Source organism: Prionailurus viverrinus, chromosome X (genome assembly GCF_022837055.1).
Source record: "Prionailurus viverrinus isolate Anna chromosome X, UM_Priviv_1.0, whole genome shotgun sequence".
In the NCBI taxonomy this organism is placed as follows: domain Eukaryota; kingdom Metazoa; phylum Chordata; class Mammalia; order Carnivora; family Felidae; genus Prionailurus; species Prionailurus viverrinus.
Genome location: NC_062579.1, coordinates 45,378,517 through 45,399,605, shown reverse-complemented (window position 1 = coordinate 45,399,605; position 21,089 = coordinate 45,378,517). Strand labels below are relative to the sequence as shown.

The 21,089-nt window shown below is 37.9% G+C and overlaps 1 protein-coding gene across 5 annotated transcripts in view; it reads right to left on the bottom strand.

Annotated features, from left to right (window-relative positions):
* Positions 1 to 18,917, bottom strand: part of RRAGB (Ras related GTP binding B) — a 42,545-nt gene extending 23,628 nt beyond the window's left edge. The window contains exons 1-6 of one of the 5 annotated variants that reach the window (XM_047844271.1): positions 18,853 to 18,917; positions 17,376 to 17,409; positions 14,711 to 14,810; positions 10,079 to 10,162; positions 8,101 to 8,167; positions 5,483 to 5,705 (exon numbers count right to left, since the gene is read on the bottom strand). In XM_047844271.1, coding sequence (XP_047700227.1) covers positions 5,483 to 5,705; positions 8,101 to 8,167; positions 10,079 to 10,162; positions 14,711 to 14,810; positions 17,376 to 17,387 — 486 coding nt within the window. In that variant the 5' untranslated portion in view covers positions 17,388 to 17,409; positions 18,853 to 18,917. Of the gene's footprint in view, positions 1 to 5,482; positions 5,706 to 8,100; positions 8,168 to 10,078; positions 10,163 to 14,710; positions 14,811 to 17,375; positions 17,410 to 18,245 lie in introns of all 5 variants that reach the window. The other 4 variants (XM_047844270.1, XM_047844269.1, XM_047844267.1 and 1 more) reach the window with 4 other exon arrangements.
* Positions 18,918 to 21,089: the final 2,172 nt, after the last annotated feature.

The following is a 21,089-nucleotide window of genomic DNA, read 5'->3' as shown; positions in this document are numbered from 1 at the left end:
AACTCACTGATGAAAAAAGATGCAACAATCCTCCACAAAATATTAACGAACTGAATCTAACAATACAGTAAATAAATCATTCAACATGATCAAGTGGCATTTATATCTGGGATACAAGGCATTTAGTATTTGCAAATCAATCAACGGGATATACCACATTAGCAACAGAAAAGGGAAAAAGCATACAATCATTTCAATAGATGCAGTGAGAGCATTTGAAAAAATATAATATCCATTCATGATAAAAACTCTCAACAAAGTAGATTTAAAAGGAACATGCCTCAACATAATAAAGACCATATGAAAAACCTACAGCTAACATTCTCAATGGTGAAAAACTGACAGTTTTTTCTCTAAGATCAGGAAAAAGACAAGGATGTCCACTCTCACTACTTTTATTCAACATAGTATTAATAGGAAGTCCTAACCAAAGCAATCGAACAAGGAATAAAAGGCATCCACATTGGTAAGGAAGAATTCAAACTTACACTGTTTGCTGATGACACGATACTATATATTGAAAACCCGAAAGACTCAATCAAAAAACTATTAGAACTGGTAAATGAATTCAGTGAAGTTGCAGCATATAAAATTAATATACAGAAATCTGCATTTCCATACACTAATAATTAAGTAACAGAAAGAGAAATTAAGAAACCAATCCCTTTTATAATTGCAAAACAAAGAATAAAATATATAGGAATAAACCAAGCAGATAAAAGACCTGTACTCTGAAAACTGTAACATACTGAAGAAGGAAACTGAAGATGACACTAACAAATGGAAATGATATTCCATGCTCATGGATCAAAAGAACAAATACTGAAATGTCCATACTACCCAAAGCAATATACAGATTTAACGCAATCCCTAACAAAATACCAACAGGATTTTTAACAAAAGTAGAACAAATAATCCTAAAATATGTATGGAACCACAGAAGACCCCGAACAACCAAAGCAATCTGGAAAAAGAAGAACAAAACCGGAGGTATCAGAATCCCAGATTTCAAGATCTACTACAAAGCTGTAGTAATAAAAACAGTATGGTACTGGCACAAAAATAAACATAGAGCCCATGGAACAAAAGAGAACACAAATACACCCATGCTTATATGATCAATTAATCTACCATAATGGAGGCAAGAATATACAATAGGAAAAAGATAATCTCTTCAACAAATGTTACTGGGAAAACTGAATAGCTACATGCATATGAATTAAACTGGACCAACTTCTTACTCCATACACAAAAAATGAACTCAAAATGGAGTAAAGACCTAAATGTGAGACCTGAAAATGTAAAATTCCTAAGAGAAAACATGGGCAATGATTTCTTTGACACTGGCAATAGAACCATTCTTCTAGTTACATCTGTTCTGGCAAGGGAAACAAAAGCAAAATCAAACTACTGGGACTACATAAAAATAAAAAAGCTTTTGCACAATACAGGAAACCATCAATAAAACAAAAAAGGCAACCTACCAAATGGGAGAAAATATTTGCAAATAATATATCTAATAAGGGGTTAATATAAAAAATATATTAAAAACTTAAATAATTCAACCCCCCCTCCAAAAAAACCCCCAAACATCCAATTTAAGAAATGGGCAGAGGACATGAATAGACATTTTTCCAAAGAGGACATACAAATGACCAACACATATGAAAAGATGTCCAACATCACTAATCATCAGGGAAGTCCAAATTAAAACCATAACAAGATATCACTTTACACCTCTCAGAAAGGCTAAAATAAAAATACACAAGAAATAACAAGTGTTGACGAGGATGTAAAGAAAAAGGGACCCTCATACACTTTGGTGGGAAGTTGGTGGGAAGGCAAATTGGTGCAGCCACTGAGGAAAACAGTAAGGAGATTCCTCAAAAAAATTAAAAATATAATTTTCATGTGATCTAGTAATTCCACTACTGGGTATTTACCCAAAGGAAAGGAAAATACAAATGTAAAAAGATATGTGGGTCCCTATACTGAAGCAATATTTACAGTAGCCATGATATGGCAGCAACCCAAGTGTCCATCCATAGATGAATGAAGAAGATATGGTATATACATATACAATGGAGTATTATTCAGCCATAAAAATGAATGAAATCTTGCCATTTTTAAGAACAGGGATCAACCTAGAGAATATAATACTAAGTGAAATCAGCCAGAGAAAGATAAATACCATATAACTTAACTCATTTGTGGAACTTAAGAAACAAGACAAAGCAATAACAGAGGAAAAAAACACAAACAAAAAACCAGACTCTTAAATACAGAGAACAAACTCCTAGTCTCCAGAGGGGAGGTGGCTGGGAAAAATGGATGAAATAAAGGGGATTAAGAATACAGTTACCTTGATGAGCAGTGAGAAATGTATAGAACTGATGAATCATTATACTGTATGGCTGAAATATAACACTATATGTTAATTTTACTTAATTAAGAAAACATACAGGCTGCTTAATGATATCACATTGACAAGTTCCTTACATAAACCTGAAAATTACTTGCCAAATGGATATTATATTTCCCTTACCATGGAAAATTTCTGAGTATTTTTAAAAAACTTTGAGAGAACTCGGAAGATAGCGGTGTAGGAGGACGCTGGGCTCACCGCGTGTCCTGCTGATCACGTAGATTCCACCTACACCTGCCTAAATAACCCAGAAAACCGCCAGAGGATTAGCAGAACGGAGTCTCCAGAGCCAAGTGCAGACGAGAGGCCCACGGAAGAGGGTAGGAAGGGTGGCAAGGCGGTGCGCGCTCCACGAACTGGTGGGAGGGAGCCAGTCATTCTATGAAGCCACTCATTCTATGAAGCCAGTATTACTTTGATTCCTAAACCAGACAGAGACCCAGTAAAAAAAGAGAACTACAGGCCAATATCCCTGATGAATATGGATGCAAAAATTCTCAATAAGATACTAGCAAATTGAATTCAACAGCATATAAAAAGAATTATTCACCATGATCAAGTGGGATTCATTCCTGGGATGCAGGGCTGGTTCAACATTCGCAAATCAATCAACGTGATACATCACATTAACAAAAAAAGAGAAGAACCATATGATCCTGTCAATCGATGCAGAAAAGGCCTTTGACAAAATCCAGCACCCTTTCTTAATAAAAACCCTTGAGAAAGTCGGGATAGAAGGAACATACTTAAACATCTAAAAGCCATTTATGAAAAGCCCACAGCTAACATCATTCTCAATGGGGAAAAACTGAGAGCTTTTTCCCTGAGATCAGGAACACCACAGGGATATCCACTCTCACCGCTGCTGTTTAACATAGTGCTGGAAGTTCTAGCATCAGCAATCAGACAACAAAAGGAAATCAAAGGCATCAAAACTGGCAAAGATGAAGTCAAGCTTTCGCTTTTTGCAGATGACATGATATTATACATGGAAAATCCGATAGACTCCACCAAAAGTCTGCTAGAACTGATACAGGAATTCAGCAAAGTTGCAGGATACAAAATCAATGTACAGAAATCAGTTGCATTCTTATACACTAACAATGAAGCAACAGAAAGACAAATAAAGAAACTGATCCCATTCCCAATTGCACCAAGAACCATAAAATAAATTTGGTTAGGAATAAATCTAACCAAAGAGGTAAAAGATCTGTATGGTGAAAACTATAGAAAGCTTATGAAGGTAATTGAAGAAGATATAAAGAAATGGAAAGACATTCCCTGCTCATGGATTGGAAGAATAAATATTGTCAAAATGTCAATACTACCCAAAGCTATCTACACATTCAATTGCAATCTTAATCAAAATTGCACCAGCATTCTTCTCGAAACTAGAACAAGCAATCCTAAAATTCATATGGAACCACAAAAGGCCCCGAATAGCCAAAGTAATTTTGAAGAAGACCAAAGCAGGAGGCATCACAATCCCAGACTTTAGCCTCTACTACAAAGCTGTACTCATCAAGACAGCATGGTATTGGCACAAAAACAGACACATAGACCAATGGAATAGAATAGAAACCCCAGAACTAGACCCACAAACGTATGGCCAACTCATCTTTGACAAAGCAGGAAAGAACATCCAATGGAAAAAAGACAGCCTCTTTAACAAATGGTGCTGGGAGAACTGGACAGCAACATGCAGAAGGTTGAAACTAGACCACTTTCTCACACCATTCACAAAAATAAACTCAAAATGGATAAAGGACCTAAATGTGAGACAGGAAACCATCAAAACCCTAGAGGAGAAAGCAGGAAAAGACCTCTCTGACCTCAGCCATAGCAATCTCTTACTCGACACATCCCCAAAGGCAAGGGAATTAAAAGCAAAAGTGAATTACTGGGACCTTATGAAGATAAAAAGCTTCTGCACAGCAAAGGAAACAATCAACAAAACTAAAAGGCAACCAACGGAATGGGAAAAGATATTTGCAAATGAGATATCGGACAAAGGGCTAGTATCCAAAATCTATAAAGAGCTCACCAAACTCCACACCCGAAAAACAAATAACCCAGTGAAGAAATGGGCAGAAAACATGAATAGACACTTCTCTAAAGAAGACATCTGGATGGCCAACAGGCACATGAAAAGATGCTCAATGTCACTCCTTATCAGGGAAATACAAATCAAAACCACACTCAGATATCACCTCACGCCAGTCAGAGTGGCCAAAATGAACAAATCAGGAGACTATAGATGCTGGAGGGGATGTGGAGAAACGGGAACCCTCTTGCACTGTTGGTGGGAATGCAAATTGGTGCAGCCGCTCTGGAAAGCAGTGTGGAGGTTCCTCAGAAAATTAAAAATAGACCTACCCTAATGACACAGCAATAGCACTGCTAGGAATTTATCCAAGGGATACAGGAGTGCTGATGCATAGGGGCACTTGTACCCCAATGTTTATAGCAGCACTCTCAACAATAGCCAAATTATGGAAAGAGCCTAAATGTGCATCAATTGATGAATGGATAAAGAAATTGTGGTTTATATACACAATGGAATACTACGTGGCAATGAGAAAGAATGAAATATGGCCTTTTGTAGCAACGTGGATGGAACTGGAGAGTGTGATGCTAAGTGAAATAAGCCATACAGAGAAAGACAGATACCATACGGTTTCACTATTATGTGGATCCTAAGAAACTTAACAGAAACCCATGGGGGAAGGGAAGGAAAAAAAAAAGAGGTTAGAGTGGGAGAGAGCCAAAACATAAGAGACTTTAAAAACTGAGAACAAACTGAGGGTTGATGGGGGGTGGGAGGGAGGGGAGCGTGGGTGATGGGTATTGAGGAGGGCACCTTTTGGGGTGAGCACTGGGTGTTGTATGGAAACCAATTTGACAATAAATTTCATATATTAAAAAAAAAAAAAACTTTGAGTGCTTCTGCTGAGATTTATTCTTCCTAAAAACAATCCTACCATTTACCTATATCTGTACAAAAGAAGTTTAGAAAGCATGTAAACCATTTTGTGCAGCACCCTTTATATTACTTACCAGGTCCCGTTGATCCTCCTGTACCAGATCCATTTTGTGTACCAAGCAAAAGATTTTGGCATCTGGAGAATTCTGCAGAATAGCCTCTAGGCATGATTGGTAATAGTGCATGTCCTTTTCCAGTTCACGGCTTTCCACATCAAACACATATATCAGAACCTCCACATTTCTGAAGATGTTGTCTCGCTGGCTAGTGAAATAATTTTCCATGAAAGTGTCCTGTCTAGTAGGAAAAAAAATCTAGGTAGTAAACAAGTCCTTGGTTTAGTCACTCCTATTTACAATCTATTTTTGTTGGCTTAATCAATGTGAAAGATAATCTTACAGCTTCAAATTACTAGGCAAATAAATAATAAAATAAATAGGCCAAAAAGGTATGGCCTCACCTTATTTCTTGAGACCCACCTTGCACCACTCTTTGCTCCTCTCCTTGTGTTCCAAATACACTTTGACCTTCTCTTATTTGGACTAGCCTGTGGTGTACCCACCCAGGGGCATTTACACATTGTTTACTCTGTTGCACATGCTATTCCCCTATCTCCACATCTAACTAACTCCTACTTGTCCCTTTAGATTTCAGTTCAATCCATATTTCCTCACAGAAACTATCCCTGATATCCCTGTCTTGAGCAAATCCAGTCACCATAGTCCCTAATATAACAGTTTTTTTAATATTTATTTATTTTTGAGAGAGAGCATGTGCACAAGTGGGAGAGGGGCAGAGAGAGTGGGAGAAAGAGGATCCGAAGCAGACTCTGTGCTGACAGCAGAGAGCCCAATGCGGGGCTCGAACTCATGAGCCGTGAAATCATGACCTGAGCCAAATAGGACACTTAACTGACTGAGCCACCTAGGTGCCCCAACACTGTTTTTATTTTTCACACTTAACCACAAATGTGATATTACATGTGTCTGTGCAAATTTTTAATTAATGGAATTCACTTCCCTACACAATATATTCCATGAAAGCAAGGATCATGTCTGTTACTGTCTGTCGTTGTTTCCCAGCTTTATGCAAAGAGCCTGCCATAGGATAGGTGCTCAGCGAATGTTTATTGAATGAATAACCATCATATACTCTAAACTATATGACAATGACTCCAAGATAACTTTTTATAAGTGTTGTTCTTTGATCCTTAGGCTGTGTACTGCTTACCAAGAACTTCTCAATTACCAGGCAGCCAGTGAAAAAACAGTAGTTTTGTTGGAATTTAAGAAACAAAACAAGTAAGCAAAGGAAAAAGAGAGAGAGAGAAAGCAAAAAACAGACTCTTAAGTACTGAGACCAATCTGATGGTTACCAGAAGGGAAGTAGGTGGAGGAGATGGGTGATATATGTGATGGGGATTAAGGAGTGCATTTATCGTGATGTGCACCGGTTACTGTATGGAATTGTTGAATCACTATATTGTATACCTGAAACTAATGTGAAACTGTATGCTAGCTATACTGGAATTAAAATAAAATAATAAAAAAACAGTTTTGTCATGTCACAAGCTTTTAGTCTTGTACTTTGTTATTAATTAGCTGTGTGACCTTGGGGAATTCATAAGCTCACTGGACGTCAGCTGCCTTATCTGCAAAATTAATAACACCTTAGTGCCTAAAAGCAAGGAACTATGACTAATCTCTTGAAATAGATTACAGAACTAGAAGAATGATAATGAGGAAGGATTTGTATGGAGAGAGCTCCTAGAGCATTAAGTGAACCATCTGCTAGCAATAATGGAGTCATTTCTTATAGAATATTTGGCTATTTCATTATTATTTCAACAAAAAACTCATTCAGCACCTGTTATATGGTTGGTTCTATGCCAGGAGCTGGTAAAACACTGAGCTAACAATAATGTCTGTCTATTTTGTGAGGAACTTTCTTATGCATTTATATATCATCTTACTGAATCATCAAAACAACCCTATTGAGTGGGTACCACTATTATCTCTTTTGTACAGATGAAGAAACTGTAGCTCAAGAGTTTAAATAATCTACCCAAGATAACACAGCTAACAGAGGTGTGCTATAAACCCCAATGTAACTCCAGAGCCTAGGCTCCTAACCACTGCACAGCATGGAGATGCAAATGGCCATATTGTAGGGAGCAGTATCCACATATAAGCACAGTGAATGTGCATTTGTGATGGACTATTCTGGAAGTGCCTCAGCCATGAGAGGAAAAACTGTTTCCTACTCCTCCAACAGCTGGTAACTCAGCTGGAGAATATATACTTAGGGCAATCTACAGTGCTTAGACTGCCTGGAGATTGAAAATAATAAAGAATGAGGTGGTATGGTATGATGACTAAGAACTCAGCATTGGTGTTATGACACTTGAGATAAAAACCTAATTTCTTCACCTGCAAAAGAGGGTGATAATCTATCTCATACTACATATAGCCCCTAGATATAGCTTATGTTACTGATGATTAAACATGTCACATATGGCATGTTCACAATTACATAAAAGTCAGAAATCTTTAATCAAGTGCCAGTTCTGAAGTAATTTCTATCGAATGTATCTATTACAAGTGATAGTTACTTTAATGTATTTTCTACACTTGATTATACTAGGTGCTATGATTACTGCCACTGGCCCCACAAACAAGCAGATGGTACTTACCCACCACAGTCCCACAGGTTCAATACCAGGTTTCCCAGAAATCGAACATGAGAATGTTCTACATCAACTGGAAGACAAATATGACAAATCTAGTATTGTAGCATGTGAGGTGAAATTCAAAATAAGCTAACCCAAAAAGAACTAACCCATGGAATTTAGAAGGACCAAAGTGGAGTGAAATGCTCAAAGCTACAACAAGAAGGTGATATTTAGCTTAGTAGTGCAGTTTAGTGGCAAGGTGGGCACCTAAACTAGTCTGAGCTACAGAGCTGGCTTTCACGTACGTCATTTTACTTTTTAGTACTTTAGTGCTTAGAGCAGAAACAATCTCCAATTATAATATTAATGTTAACATTTCAACATGTAAGACAGAGACATATACCATTTAATAGCTCTTCTCCAACCCACCAACACCCTCCACAAAAAAATTTAATACCAACACCAAATACAAAGCAAGCATAAAACATAACCCAACTCACTCCCTCTATTGGTTTCCCTATTTCAGTTAATGATCCTACCACTGTCCCATTTGGAGGGGGGGAACAGGTCATTGTAGACTTCTCTGTCCACATTCATCGATATTCCTTTGTAATCTCTCAATTCCACTCCTTGTTTTACAACTTGCCACTAACATTAAGGAAGGCCCTTTACCTTTTCAAGCCTATATAACTATAATAGCTCTATAATTATCTCTCATCAGGAAACCTTACCCACTTTACTTCATCCTATAGGCTACTGTCAGGTTCATCTTCTTAACACTACTTTGAACATGTCACTCCCCATTCAAAAAACTTTCAATGGTTCCTCCATGCCTACAGGGGGGCATTCAAGGTCCCTTAGAATTTGCCTTCCAATCTACCTTTATATCCCCAGTGAGTCACATTAATAAAGCCTTTTGCTTCAGTCCAATTTGGTTTATTCATAGTCCTCCCCAACCCCACTACCTCCCCAACTCCTAATATACCTTACACCAGGGGTCGCAAACTTGCTAATATGGGCCAGGCCAGTAAATGTACAAAAGCAAAGATCATGTATGGAGAGCAAACATCCATCCAAGAGGATGATGGAGTGGTTGTCAATTACTCAATTACTCAGCTGTAGCTCATTTGTCAGGCATGAATGTGGGATCAAGACGATCATATCTTTAAAACTTCCAATAGTAGTAGGAAATCCAGATTTTTACAGAAACTTTTACATATTAATAACTAATTCCAATTTTTCTAAAACATTGTACAGGCCAAACAAAACATATCTACAGGCCTTATCCAGCTTATAGATTGCCTGTTTGCGACCTCTGCCTTACACTTCTCTCTGTACTCTATACTTTGCCTACTCTGTTCATCTGCCTAGAAAGTCCTCCCCACCTTTCTTTCAAAGTTATGTTCATCTATTAAAACCCAGATTAAATTCCACCTCCTCTAAAAGCCCTACCTGGCCACCCCCACTTACCGTCATAACTCCCTCTGAATTCATTCAAACATTTATTAAGCATCTACTCTCTGCCAGGCACCAAAAATCACAAGGAGGAATAATGAAAATTCTTATCCTGAAAATTTCCTTAAAGTCTAGCAATTATCATTTATACAATTTATGTGACAATCAATCATACAGTGGTGTTTCTTCTATGACTATCTTGAATCTATTGCTTAAATTGACTGCTCTCTAAACTTTGTGCAATTTTTTTCTTCTTATAACCTAGATCATAAGCAGCAAAGCATTATTATAAAAAACATGGGCATTGGAGGTAAACAATTTTAGTTCAAATACCAGCTGTACTTCTCTGTGTGACCTTGGGCAAGTCACTTAACCTCTGAGCATGTTTCCTTTTCTATTAAAAAAGATGGAAGGCATGCTACTGACCTCACAGGATTATTGTGAGGTTTAAAGGAGTTACAAGTGCCTGGCACGTAGTAGGTGCTCAAACTATTTCCCTTCTTCCCCTTACTTCCCCCTCCTTGGAAAAGGAATCATATCTTACATGTCTTTGTATTTCCAACAGAGTCTACGAGAGAGTAGGTGCTCAAACTGCTATTAATTTGAAGACTATGTAAACGGTCTAGTACTAAAAAAAAATGGAAAGAAGTGCTACTGAGAAAGGGAAAGACAATAACAAAAGAAGTGACAGGATTCAGTGACTGTTTAGATATGAAGCACATGGGACAGAAATCTGGTTTCTACTCCCATATCAGAAATTGTTCTCATCAAGTGACCAGTGGCCCCATTATCAAATCCAGTGGACTTTTTAGTCCTAGTCTTACTTTCTGCAGCATGACACTGTTGACTACTCTCTTCTCAAAAAATTCTCTTCTCTTGGCCTCTGATATCATACCTATAACCTCTCTGGCAGATCCTCCTATTCTTCTTTCTGTCCCTTAAATGTTAGAGTTCTTCAGGATTTCACCTTTGGCAACCTACTTTTTTCTCTAGATTTTTCCTCCAGGCAAGCTTTCTATTCTATTTCTATTATTTACCATTTGGATACTGTTAACTCATAAACGTGTATCTCTTAATATAGATGTCCCTCTCCCTTTCTGAAACATGTATTGGACATCTTCACTTGAATAATGCACAAGTATCCCAAACTCAGTGTATCCAAATATAACTCATCTCACCATTTTCCCTACAAAATCTATTCTTTCAGTCTTCTCCATCTCAGTGAATTTAACCAGTTGCCTAAGCAAAAACCTTAATTTTATCCTTAAGTCCATCCTTTCCTCTACTATTCCCCCCAAACCTATCAGCAAGTTCTATTACTCTACCTCTTAAATATATCCCAAATTCATTTTCTCCTCACTATATCCACTACCACTACTTTAACCCAAGTTAAGGTCCCATCATCTCTTACCTTGTCTACTAAAATAGTTTCCTAATTTATCAACCTGCTTCTACCCTTGCCTCCGTCCAATCTGTCCTCCATATTAGATATAATGGTCTCTCCAAAATGCAGATTTTACTCCATCCTTCTTTAAAAAGAAAAAAAAAAGTCTCTGTATATGTATGATTGTATACACCCAGGAAAATTAAAAAAGGCCAGAAGGACAAGTTCAAACTACTAATGGTGGTTGTCCCTAGGAAGCAGGCCTGATGATGAGGGAAGTAGACTTTCTACACTTCTATAATACCTGAATTTTTCGTATTACTTTTGTAATTAAAATTGAAAATTAATAAAATCTGATCATGTTACTTTTCTGTTTAAAATTCTCTAGGGGCTGCCCTCTACCCTCAGTTCAAACTACCTGACTTGGGTTATAAGACTTTATGATCTAACCCCTATGTTCTGCTTCCCTCTTCTATTCTTCCTGTCCTGCTGTCATAAGAGCAACTGAAAAGAACCAGAAGAGAGCTTTGGAAAATCACATACACTTATGGGACAGAAAGAAGAAAATATTTTTTAAAGGAGTAGGGATAGTTAAAGATAAAGGAAGAAAACCAGGGTAATAAAGCATTAAATAAAAGCCAAGGGAACAGAGAATTTTGAGAAGGTAAGAAATCTTGGAGCTGTCAACAGTGTTTGTGACTAAAATACTTCAAAATCATATTTTTATTGACAAGTTTACTATTCCAACAAACACATTTTAATAGCCCTCTAATAAATTAATTATATCACCATTCTGTATCTTTACCTCAAAGTTTAAAACACAGTAGGCTCTAAGTTTAACAAAATAAAACTGGATTTTTTCAGCAATGACAAACTAGGAAACCATTAAAGGTGATATAATATTTTAGAAGTACTCTTTTACTACTTTTAAAGAAAATCAGCAACTGCATAAAAAAACCAATAAGTGAAAATCAAAGCACTATATGTATTTTCAAGTAGTCTTTAAGTTTAGCAGTAGAATCCAGACTTTTCTTCAGCAGATACATTCAAGCATTAAGTCCAACATAATTATTTAAAGCATATTTTACTACCTTTAAGGAAATATAGCAACTGCTAGCAAAGTATATCAATAAAGCTCCCACTTGCGATATTCTTAAGGACAAGTGTCCTGTCCCATTCACAGTGCCTGGCACACAGGACGATTGAGAAAAGCACTTGTTGAATAAATGGACTGCTTGAATATATGGGGTTCATATAATTTGCAACATTCTGTTTGTAACCTTTTAATGCTGCTGCTAGATTACTTCAAAACTATTTCAAGTAGCTTGAATAGTTTTGAAATTTGGGTTGCATGACTATTCACTAGACTTAGGGTAGTAAATCAACCTCTGCTGATTAGCTAAACACAAAAATATTAATTGACTAGAAAAAGGTACTTCGGTAAAATGTACATAATTTAAAACACACAAAGAATGAAATTCCCCAGGAATGGTGGCTATAGAACAATGGATAGAGCAGGAGCATATAATGACATTTCAGTTCTAACACTTGCTAGTTGAGTAAGCTCAACTTCTAGTTCATCTATCAAAATGAAGCTAATATAAAGACTAAATAAAAAAGCATATAATAAATACCAGCTTCCTCTAATATACTGAAACCATATGATTATTAGGTCTAGATATTTAACTTGGGGGAATAGAAACAAATTAAAATCTAGCAAACCAAGACATGAAGAAGTCTGGAGAGGTACTTTTCTAAAAGGAAGTCTCTCAAGGCATGACAAACCATGCCTTGACCATGTCCTGACCAAAATTTCTGAGGAATGGCTTAGATGAAAACTAGATGAGGTGCTTATCAAATGTACAAAATGCACCAAGCTAAGAAGAATAGCTAACAGAACAGATGAAATAATAAGCATATAAAATGAAAACAGTATCGTATCCCTTTTCTACAGATAAGGAAACTGAGGCCCTGAGAGATAATGACTCATCCTGGACTTCACAGTTAACAAACAGTGGGTACAGGAACATAAAGGCTAAAACAAACAAAACTGAATAATTTAATAGATATAAGAATTTATTCTTAGATTTTAAATATTAGCTGCACAAGAGTCAAAAGGATGATACGTGTTTTAGTAACAATGTATGTGAAAAGGAATTTTTTTTTAGCATGACTCAATATAATGAAAACCACTCCAAAAAATAAGAGTAGGGGGCTAGACTGTGCTAACAGCAGTGCGATGCCCAGAATAAGAAATATAATAGTCCTACCTTGATCTGATCAGATCACATCTATATTCAAGTCTCAGCACTTTAAGAAAAACATAGACACATTCAAAGAAGTCCTTAAAATGCTTCAAAATGATGTCAAATGAGGAATATATGAAGGAACTGGAGATATTTAACTTAGGTAGATAAGATTTGGGAAGCAAGGATAGATTGAGACATTAATCATACTCAAATATTTGTAGAGACACAAAGGAACAAAAAGAGGACCAGCTAACAAAAGGGAAATAGATTTAGGGTTCTAACTAAGAAATAGCTTTCTAACTATTAAAGCTGTTCCAGGGGTGCTGGGGTGGCTCAGTCAGTTAAGCGACCAACTTCAGCTCAGGTCATGATCTCAGGGTTCATGAGTTCGAGCCCCGCATTGGGCTCATGCTGACAGCTCAGAGTCTGGAGCCTGCTACAGACTCTGTGTCTCCCTCTCTCTCTGCTCCTCCACTACTCTGTCTCTCTGTCTCTCAAAAATAAAAATAAACATTAAAAAAAAATTTAAAGCTGCTCCAATTTTGACAGTATGTGGGTGTATGTATGTGTGTGTATATATATGTATGTGTGCATATATATATATATATATATATATATATGATACTCCCAGTACTTTATAAACAAAAATGAGGTATCCTTCTTTGTATCCTAGGGTGTGGAACATAAACTGTTTTAAAATGTTTGTGGTTCTTGAAACAAGAATGAGATACCTTATGAAGTAGTGGGTGACTTGTCCCTAAAAGTGTTCAAGATGCTAGAAACCCAGATCAGGAATCTTTGAAAGCCAGGTAGGGCAATGCTTTCATCACTTAGAGGCCAAGGACCATGGCAGAATCCAGAAATGCCTGGATGTTGCAAAATAAATTGGCATTACAACCTAGAGACAGAAGAGGTCTTCCAGAAGCATATCCACTGAACTGGCAGCCACAGCAGTCCAGTTAGCCTATATTACGAAGCCAGATTTAACATTCAAACAAAAAAGGGCAATGAAACATTTCTCAAGTCAGAGCTGGAACTCCATTGAGAACATCTATATATATATCCAGGAAGAGAAGCAGCAGAGAATACACATCAAGCTAACCTCCTGCCCACAGCCCCCGCCACCCAGAATTTACCTTTTAATGACTAACAGCTTTAAAAAAAGTCTTAGAGATTTTATTGTTATGCTTGTTAATACCTATCATGTTATTTCCTTTTATATAATAAAAACAACCCCCCACAAAAAAGGAACAAATAAACAAAAGGGTCCCTATGTTTATTTAAGAAACAGCAGGACAAAAAACAAGTTGGACAAGGGTATCCTACTTGGTAAGCAACCTAGAAGGGACCTTCCCCAAGAGAGCAAGTAGTAGTAACCAGAATTAGGCCACACCCCTCTGAGAAGGAATGAAAAACAAAGGAGAAACATGTTCCAAAACAAATCTCTCAACCTCTGCATCCCTAACTTAATGCAATCAAGTGCCTTATGCAGACTATTAATAGTTAAGATCACCTGATTTCACAATAAGATAAAACATCTTACTTGTTGCACCAAGGCGACGTGTGTCTCTGGCAATATAATTTGCAAAGATAATAGACCTCATACTGGTCTTACCAGACCCACTTTTACCCATCAACAGCACCTAATGAAAAAGTGAGAAAAAACAATGAAGTTAGAAATCTAGAGCAAATCAAGTCTAAAGGGACCTATTTCTCTCCTGTACTTGATGTTTTACTGAAGTGACAGTACCAACAACCTGCTGCAGATACTTGTAACTAACTAGTTCCCTGACCAATGGTGAATACAGAGATACCTAAAATTCCAGGGACCAGGCACTTACCTGTCATGGATCACACATCCTCTTGGCAATATAATCACATGAATTTATTATGCTACCATTATACACTATCATATATTCAGAACTATGTTAGAGAAATACCAACTTGAGGAAATCAAACCCTGACTCATAATCTAATGCTTCATGCACTGAACTACCTGGCAGGGGATTTCATTGTAACTGAAAGTTCCTCCTCCTGATTAAGGTCAACCTTTCCACCTCTGCCCTTGGTCTCATGCCTTCTACTTACTCTATGATTTTATTCTTTAATTACTCTGTATACTCTGTATATTTTTTTAAGTGTCCCATGGCCTACAAGATCAAGTCCTTAAACAACATATAAGACCTTCCTTGATCTGGCTTATCTACTTCTCTGTAATTACCTCCTGACCTTCCTGGCCTGGAACTTTTAGAGTCCAGCCATACTGAACTGAACTAAACTGCTTATATCGACTTTGATTGCTCCCAGAACTCCAGGCAGCCCAGCTCTATGTCTCTGTTTCATGCTGTATTCTCTGCCAATAACTTTCCATTCATTTTTCTTCCTTCAGCTAAGTTCCATTCATCTCTCAAGACTTGGTTCAGTAACCAACTCCTCAAGAAGCTTCTCTGATCTCAATGTCCTAAGCTGGCTTGGGTGCATCTCACCTCTTTCCTCCCATGGCACTTGTAGAGCATTGCAAAGACCATAATGCACTGCGGTTATCTGGGATTTTTTTGGTCTTTCACAAGACTCTGAGTTCTTGAATAGCAGGGAGAATACTCTTTGTATCTCCAGTGTGTAACATATAACAGGCGCTTAAAATATGTTCATCAAAAGAATGACCAAGCTATCAAAACAAAGACATAAACCTAGCAAGTTTTTAATGATGAGAACTTTCCAATGGAAAAGGTGAACTTATGAAGGTGAATAGCCATCATATCAAAGTCAGCACCTAACAAAGACAGAAAAACACCTATCAAAGATACTGTAGATTCTTGCACTAGGAGGGAATTTGGTAAGGTAACTTTTCAGTCTTTTCAAACTTTAAAATTTATGGACTATAGTTCCAATTACCTTGCTTTTCAAATTAAGGGGGTATATCTTCAAGCCCTAAATAATTTACGAAATTTTCTAATTACAAATGTAGGGAGTATTAACAAAAGTGTATTGCACTCAGACTCAATTTAATCTAATCTAGCTCTTTAGCTACATAACTTTATCTCACTAACAAAATGTTACTGACAAGCCAGTCTAAGGCTGTTGGAAAAATAACTTTGTTTTATTCTTAATCACACAGAAATTTCTGGTATTTTTAGCCAACCTTATTGACAGCAACTTTATTTTTTTAAGTTTATTTATTTATTTTGAAAGAAAGAGAGAGTGTTAGTGGGGAGGGCAGAGAGAGAGAGAGAGAGAGAGAGAGAGAGAGAGAATTCCAACCAGGCTACACTCCATCAGTGCAGAGACAGATGTAGTGCTCCATCTCATGAACCATGAGATCATAAACTGAGCCAAAATCAAGAGTCAGACACTCAAGTGACTAAGCTACCCCAATAGCAACTTTGGACAGGCTCATTAAGAACATTCCTTTAGCAAACTGAATTATATAACTGAATTATTGGATAAAGTTACGGGTAAATATGGTGTTTTTCTTGTGTTTTTTAATTTAAGAAATCTTCAACTGCTTAGGAAAGAGTAACCAAGGCTAACGGTGTTAGGTGCTAACTTAAGGCCTACACATGCATTTACTCATTTAAACTTCATAACAGCCCTATGAGATAGATCATATTATTATCACCATTTTACAAATGAAGAAACTGAAAGCCCAAATTTCAGAAATTTGCTCCAGAACTGTGCCCTTATTGATTCTGTCTAACCCCCAGGTGGGGCACAGTACCATAAGAGCACAAGGGAAGGAATGTTCAATTCCACTTGGAAAACTCATATAAGCCATTATAGAGGTAACATTTAAGTTGGGTTCCACAAAAATGTGCAGGAAGACGCCTGTTTAGTGTTTGTGTATGGCTTGCACAAAATGCAAATTCGTAATTTGTAGAAAAACAGATTCTGTAGAGAGAGCTACAACAAGGTGCACAGGTGTGGGAGATTGGTTTAGTCAGGAAAAGATTTTTAAAGGGCATTCTATACTATGAAGTCACTTGAATTTCATTCTATGGGCTTCGGGAAGTATGTGAATGACCCAGTTAGATTTAAATATTAGAAAAATTAAATCTGATAGCAGAGAAGGGGATAAGAGTCAAAGAGAAAATGTAGAAGATTCCTGAAATGGTCCAGGAAAGATGATATATATACACCACAAATTTATTTCCTGAATGATATCTTCTTACCTTCACTTTTATGTATTTGATGTAATTAACATGTCTTACCTTTTTCTTCATGGCTGTATTTGGTAGCACCCACCTGCAGATATAAACCAAAAGACAGTTTCCAGGATCCATTGCCTTAGAAATTGGAATTTAAAAAATACAAATAAATGTGGAGTTGCAAAAGAACATGTTTAGCACAACAGCTGAGTACAGCTGTGTGCAGGAACTTCGTTAAAGAGGTCCTTGTTCTCCTAAATTATAAAACTGGATTCAAGTTCCCTAACCCCTAATTACAGTGCTCAGGAGATGGCTCCTAAGGTTTATTTAGGGATATAAATGAGCCATAAAATTCAAGATTTAATTTTTTATTATCTTAAAAAAATTATCAAAGCAACATATATAAGTGCTTTAGTGAAACAATACTGTCCTATTTGAATGTCCTCTATTATTTTTAAGTTAGCTTATTTTTAAAACCTGGAAGTATGTTTAGTCAGCTGTCATATTTTACTCATTACATGCACAAAGTATATACAATAGAAATCTCAAGTTCAGGAACAAAAATGCACTGAAAGTACTCTCAAGCCACTGATCTCTGCCCTGGAAATACCAACCTTCTCCCTAGTCGTCTTATCCTCAACATGATGATGTTAAATCTCCTTTACTGATAATTCAAAGAAACTCAAAACTATCTTCTCAATTAGAACAGTTCCCTCAACCTCAGGACTAATATTAGGCCCATCCCAAGGGTTGTTTCTGCCCAGTTAACGACCAATCGATCCTCTTTCCAGTTTATCCTGTCACCAAAAGCATGACACCAATCAACCTTACTGGTAAATCAAAGCAATTTATCATAGGTGGGGTGTTCTAATTCATGATATTTTCTTCAGTTAGAACCCCCATTCTAGGTTTGACATAATAAACTTCACCCACCCTAGCGATCCTTCAGGTTCCCCTATGGGAGGATCCATTCTTGGCCCCAGATTCTCTTTCTCCATCTTTCTCTCAGAGTCAGATTCTTCCATCGTGCAACAAGTCCTTTCCAGTCCTTTCTAAACCGCAGTACTCTTTTTTTTTTTTTTCCTTTTTCCCTGTTCACACCCTCAGTCGCCTACTTTAATTGCCTGTGGCCGCTAGGCCTGCTCTATTCTTGCCTCCGCCTTTGTCCACTGGGGGGCTGCTTTCCCCACGGTTACTTTAAACCGCCTTGAACTTGGCCTCAAGGAACAGCCTAGCTGGCCAGTTCAAAGGCTAAATGATGTGGTGGTGCAAAGGAAGAGACGGAGGATGAGTGAAAAAGAGGAGTGGTGGGGACTCGTGTCGAGTTTGGGCCTCAGGACCCAAAGTCTCGAAACGCAAATGTGACTTCACCCGAAAAGAGGTGGAGATGGCGGAGGTGGCAGAAAGAGCAGACCCGTGCGGTAGGCACTAAGTAGTGACTGTCCCCGCCGGCTTGTCGTTACCGACCCTGGTCGCCCGAGAGCGTCCGCCGGCAGGGGCAGTTATGACCTAAACGCCCGCCCTTCAGGAGCCCAGGTACCTCACCGCAGGCACCGACAGCAGGCCAGGATCACGTGGGCACCTCCTGTAATCCCAAAGCCCGTCACGTGACGGCTGCTACCCAAGGGGCGGGTGGACTGGGAAGACTACCATAGATACTGCGCGGAGAAAGAGCGTCGCCAGTCGCCATAGCTGCTATCGCTCCGCCTTGAGTCGGGTGGGAAGCTAACATCCTGTAAACTGTTTCCTTGTGGGCTGGCCTGACCCAACTGGCCTGCCACGCAGAATTAAAGGAGACGTTTTCAATTTCAGTGCTTCAACGCTAGCTTCTTTGTGTGTGTGTGTGTATGTGTGTGTGTGTGTGTGTGTGTGTGTGTGTGCGTGTGTGTTGTTGTTGTTGTTGTTGTTGCTGTTTTAATTGCTATTTCACCCTTAACATTTTTCTGTGAGGAAGGCCGAGCATCGTTTTTGTCTTCCTGCTTTTTAAGTCTTTGTCTTCTTTTTATTACTAGTCCCTGTAACTGAGCTTGTAATGAAATGACTTATTACATCCAAAGTGATTACAACTAAGTCTTTCGAATACTATGCACACAATGAAAGTTATTGCTGGGACCAGGTACTCATTGGGAAGTCTAGAAAGCATACTCATCTCCAAACTTGTTTAAAAGTGGAAGGGAAATAAATTCTCACTGACCATAGTAAGAAGTCAATAAAGTCTAAAATTGATAATGAAGGGACATTGATAGGTATTTATATAATATATTTAGACATAGAGACCTCCAGATAAAATGGCCAAAAAAGTTCAAAGGGGTTGCTTCTGGAGAGGAGCAGGGTAAAGGAAGTGAGGGGACTATTGCTTTTCATCTTAAGCCCTTTTGTACTATCTATCTATATCTAGAGATATAGATATAGATGGGTATATCACGTGTATATGTTACTTAATAAGAAAGGAAAGAAATAATGACAGAAGGGAGGGAGGGAGGAAGGAAAGTAGGAAGGGAAAGGAAACTGGATAGAACCAGGGTGCTATCTGCTTCCAGATTTCCCCAATTGCTGTTCTATATGATCCCTTCTCACCACAGCTGCCATACCTCATGAAATACTTATTTCATTCTGATCACAGCTTCCTTAGCCCTTTCACTCCCTATTTTACTCCTTCCTACCTACCAGCTTCCCCCAAACAAGTATTTGTTCAATTTTGTGTGTGTGTGTGTGTGGTGAAAGACTGAGTCCCAAAACCCTCCATAGATTCATTAGATTCGTTGCCGTCCATACCAGACAGTGAAACTAAGCCATGCTTAGTGTCAAAGATAAACAGAGTCTGAGTTAAAGCAGTGAAAACAGATTTTATTCAGTAACTACTGACAGTAGAAGGAAAAGCTGAGCTCCATTCCAATATGTGCAGAGGTAATTGGGCCTTTTAAAGGGACAATGAGGGAGGGGGAAGAACTGGGCTTCATTTGAGTCAGAAAAATGAAAATCTATAAAGGTTGGTCAGTATAAATGCAATTAAGCTGTTTGTTAGCAGGCAGTTATCAAAGTCAGGAATCTATCTTCCCACAGAGACTTGAAAACAAAAGCCCTATCCTTCCTGATTATTGTATTTCAATGGGATGGCTTTCAAGTCCTTGAAAAAGACACTTCTGAATTGTAAGAGATACATATTCACAATTGTAAGCCCTTTACAATAATCTGAGAAAAATAGGTCAGGGACCTATCATCAGGCTGTATAGAACGAACAGTAAATTATCTTTGATGTGTTGAGCTTTCTCAGGCACTTTAATGGAGGTTTGGAATCAACAGAGAGCTGGGAGTCATCCTAGGGGCGTGGAAAGTCTCTTCGTGCAGGGATTTAGGCAGTTATGTGCTGAGAGTTCTGCAGTTCTCATTAGCCCATTTTCTACAATTTGTCTTTTCCTCCCTTTTCTTCTGCTATCTTTGTTCCAGCTGCTATAATATCTGGCCTGGATAATTGAAATAGACTGCTAAATTATTCTCCTACAGTGGCAGCTCCAACGTTGTTGGGAGTGGTTGGAATAATCTTCATCAGTCATCTCACCCCAAAAAACCATTTAATGTAAGTAATATGTGCATGTTGTGTAAAGGAAGCTTTCAAACATATTCTCCACTACCACCAGGTATCACCAGCCAAATTGTTCCCTTACACTCTTCTATTACAGAAATTCACTGTATCCCTGTTGCCTGTCTCCCTTTCCCTCCCCCTCTCAGAAACATCACATGTATATACCCACCATGACTACTTCCCTCAAGGTCCAT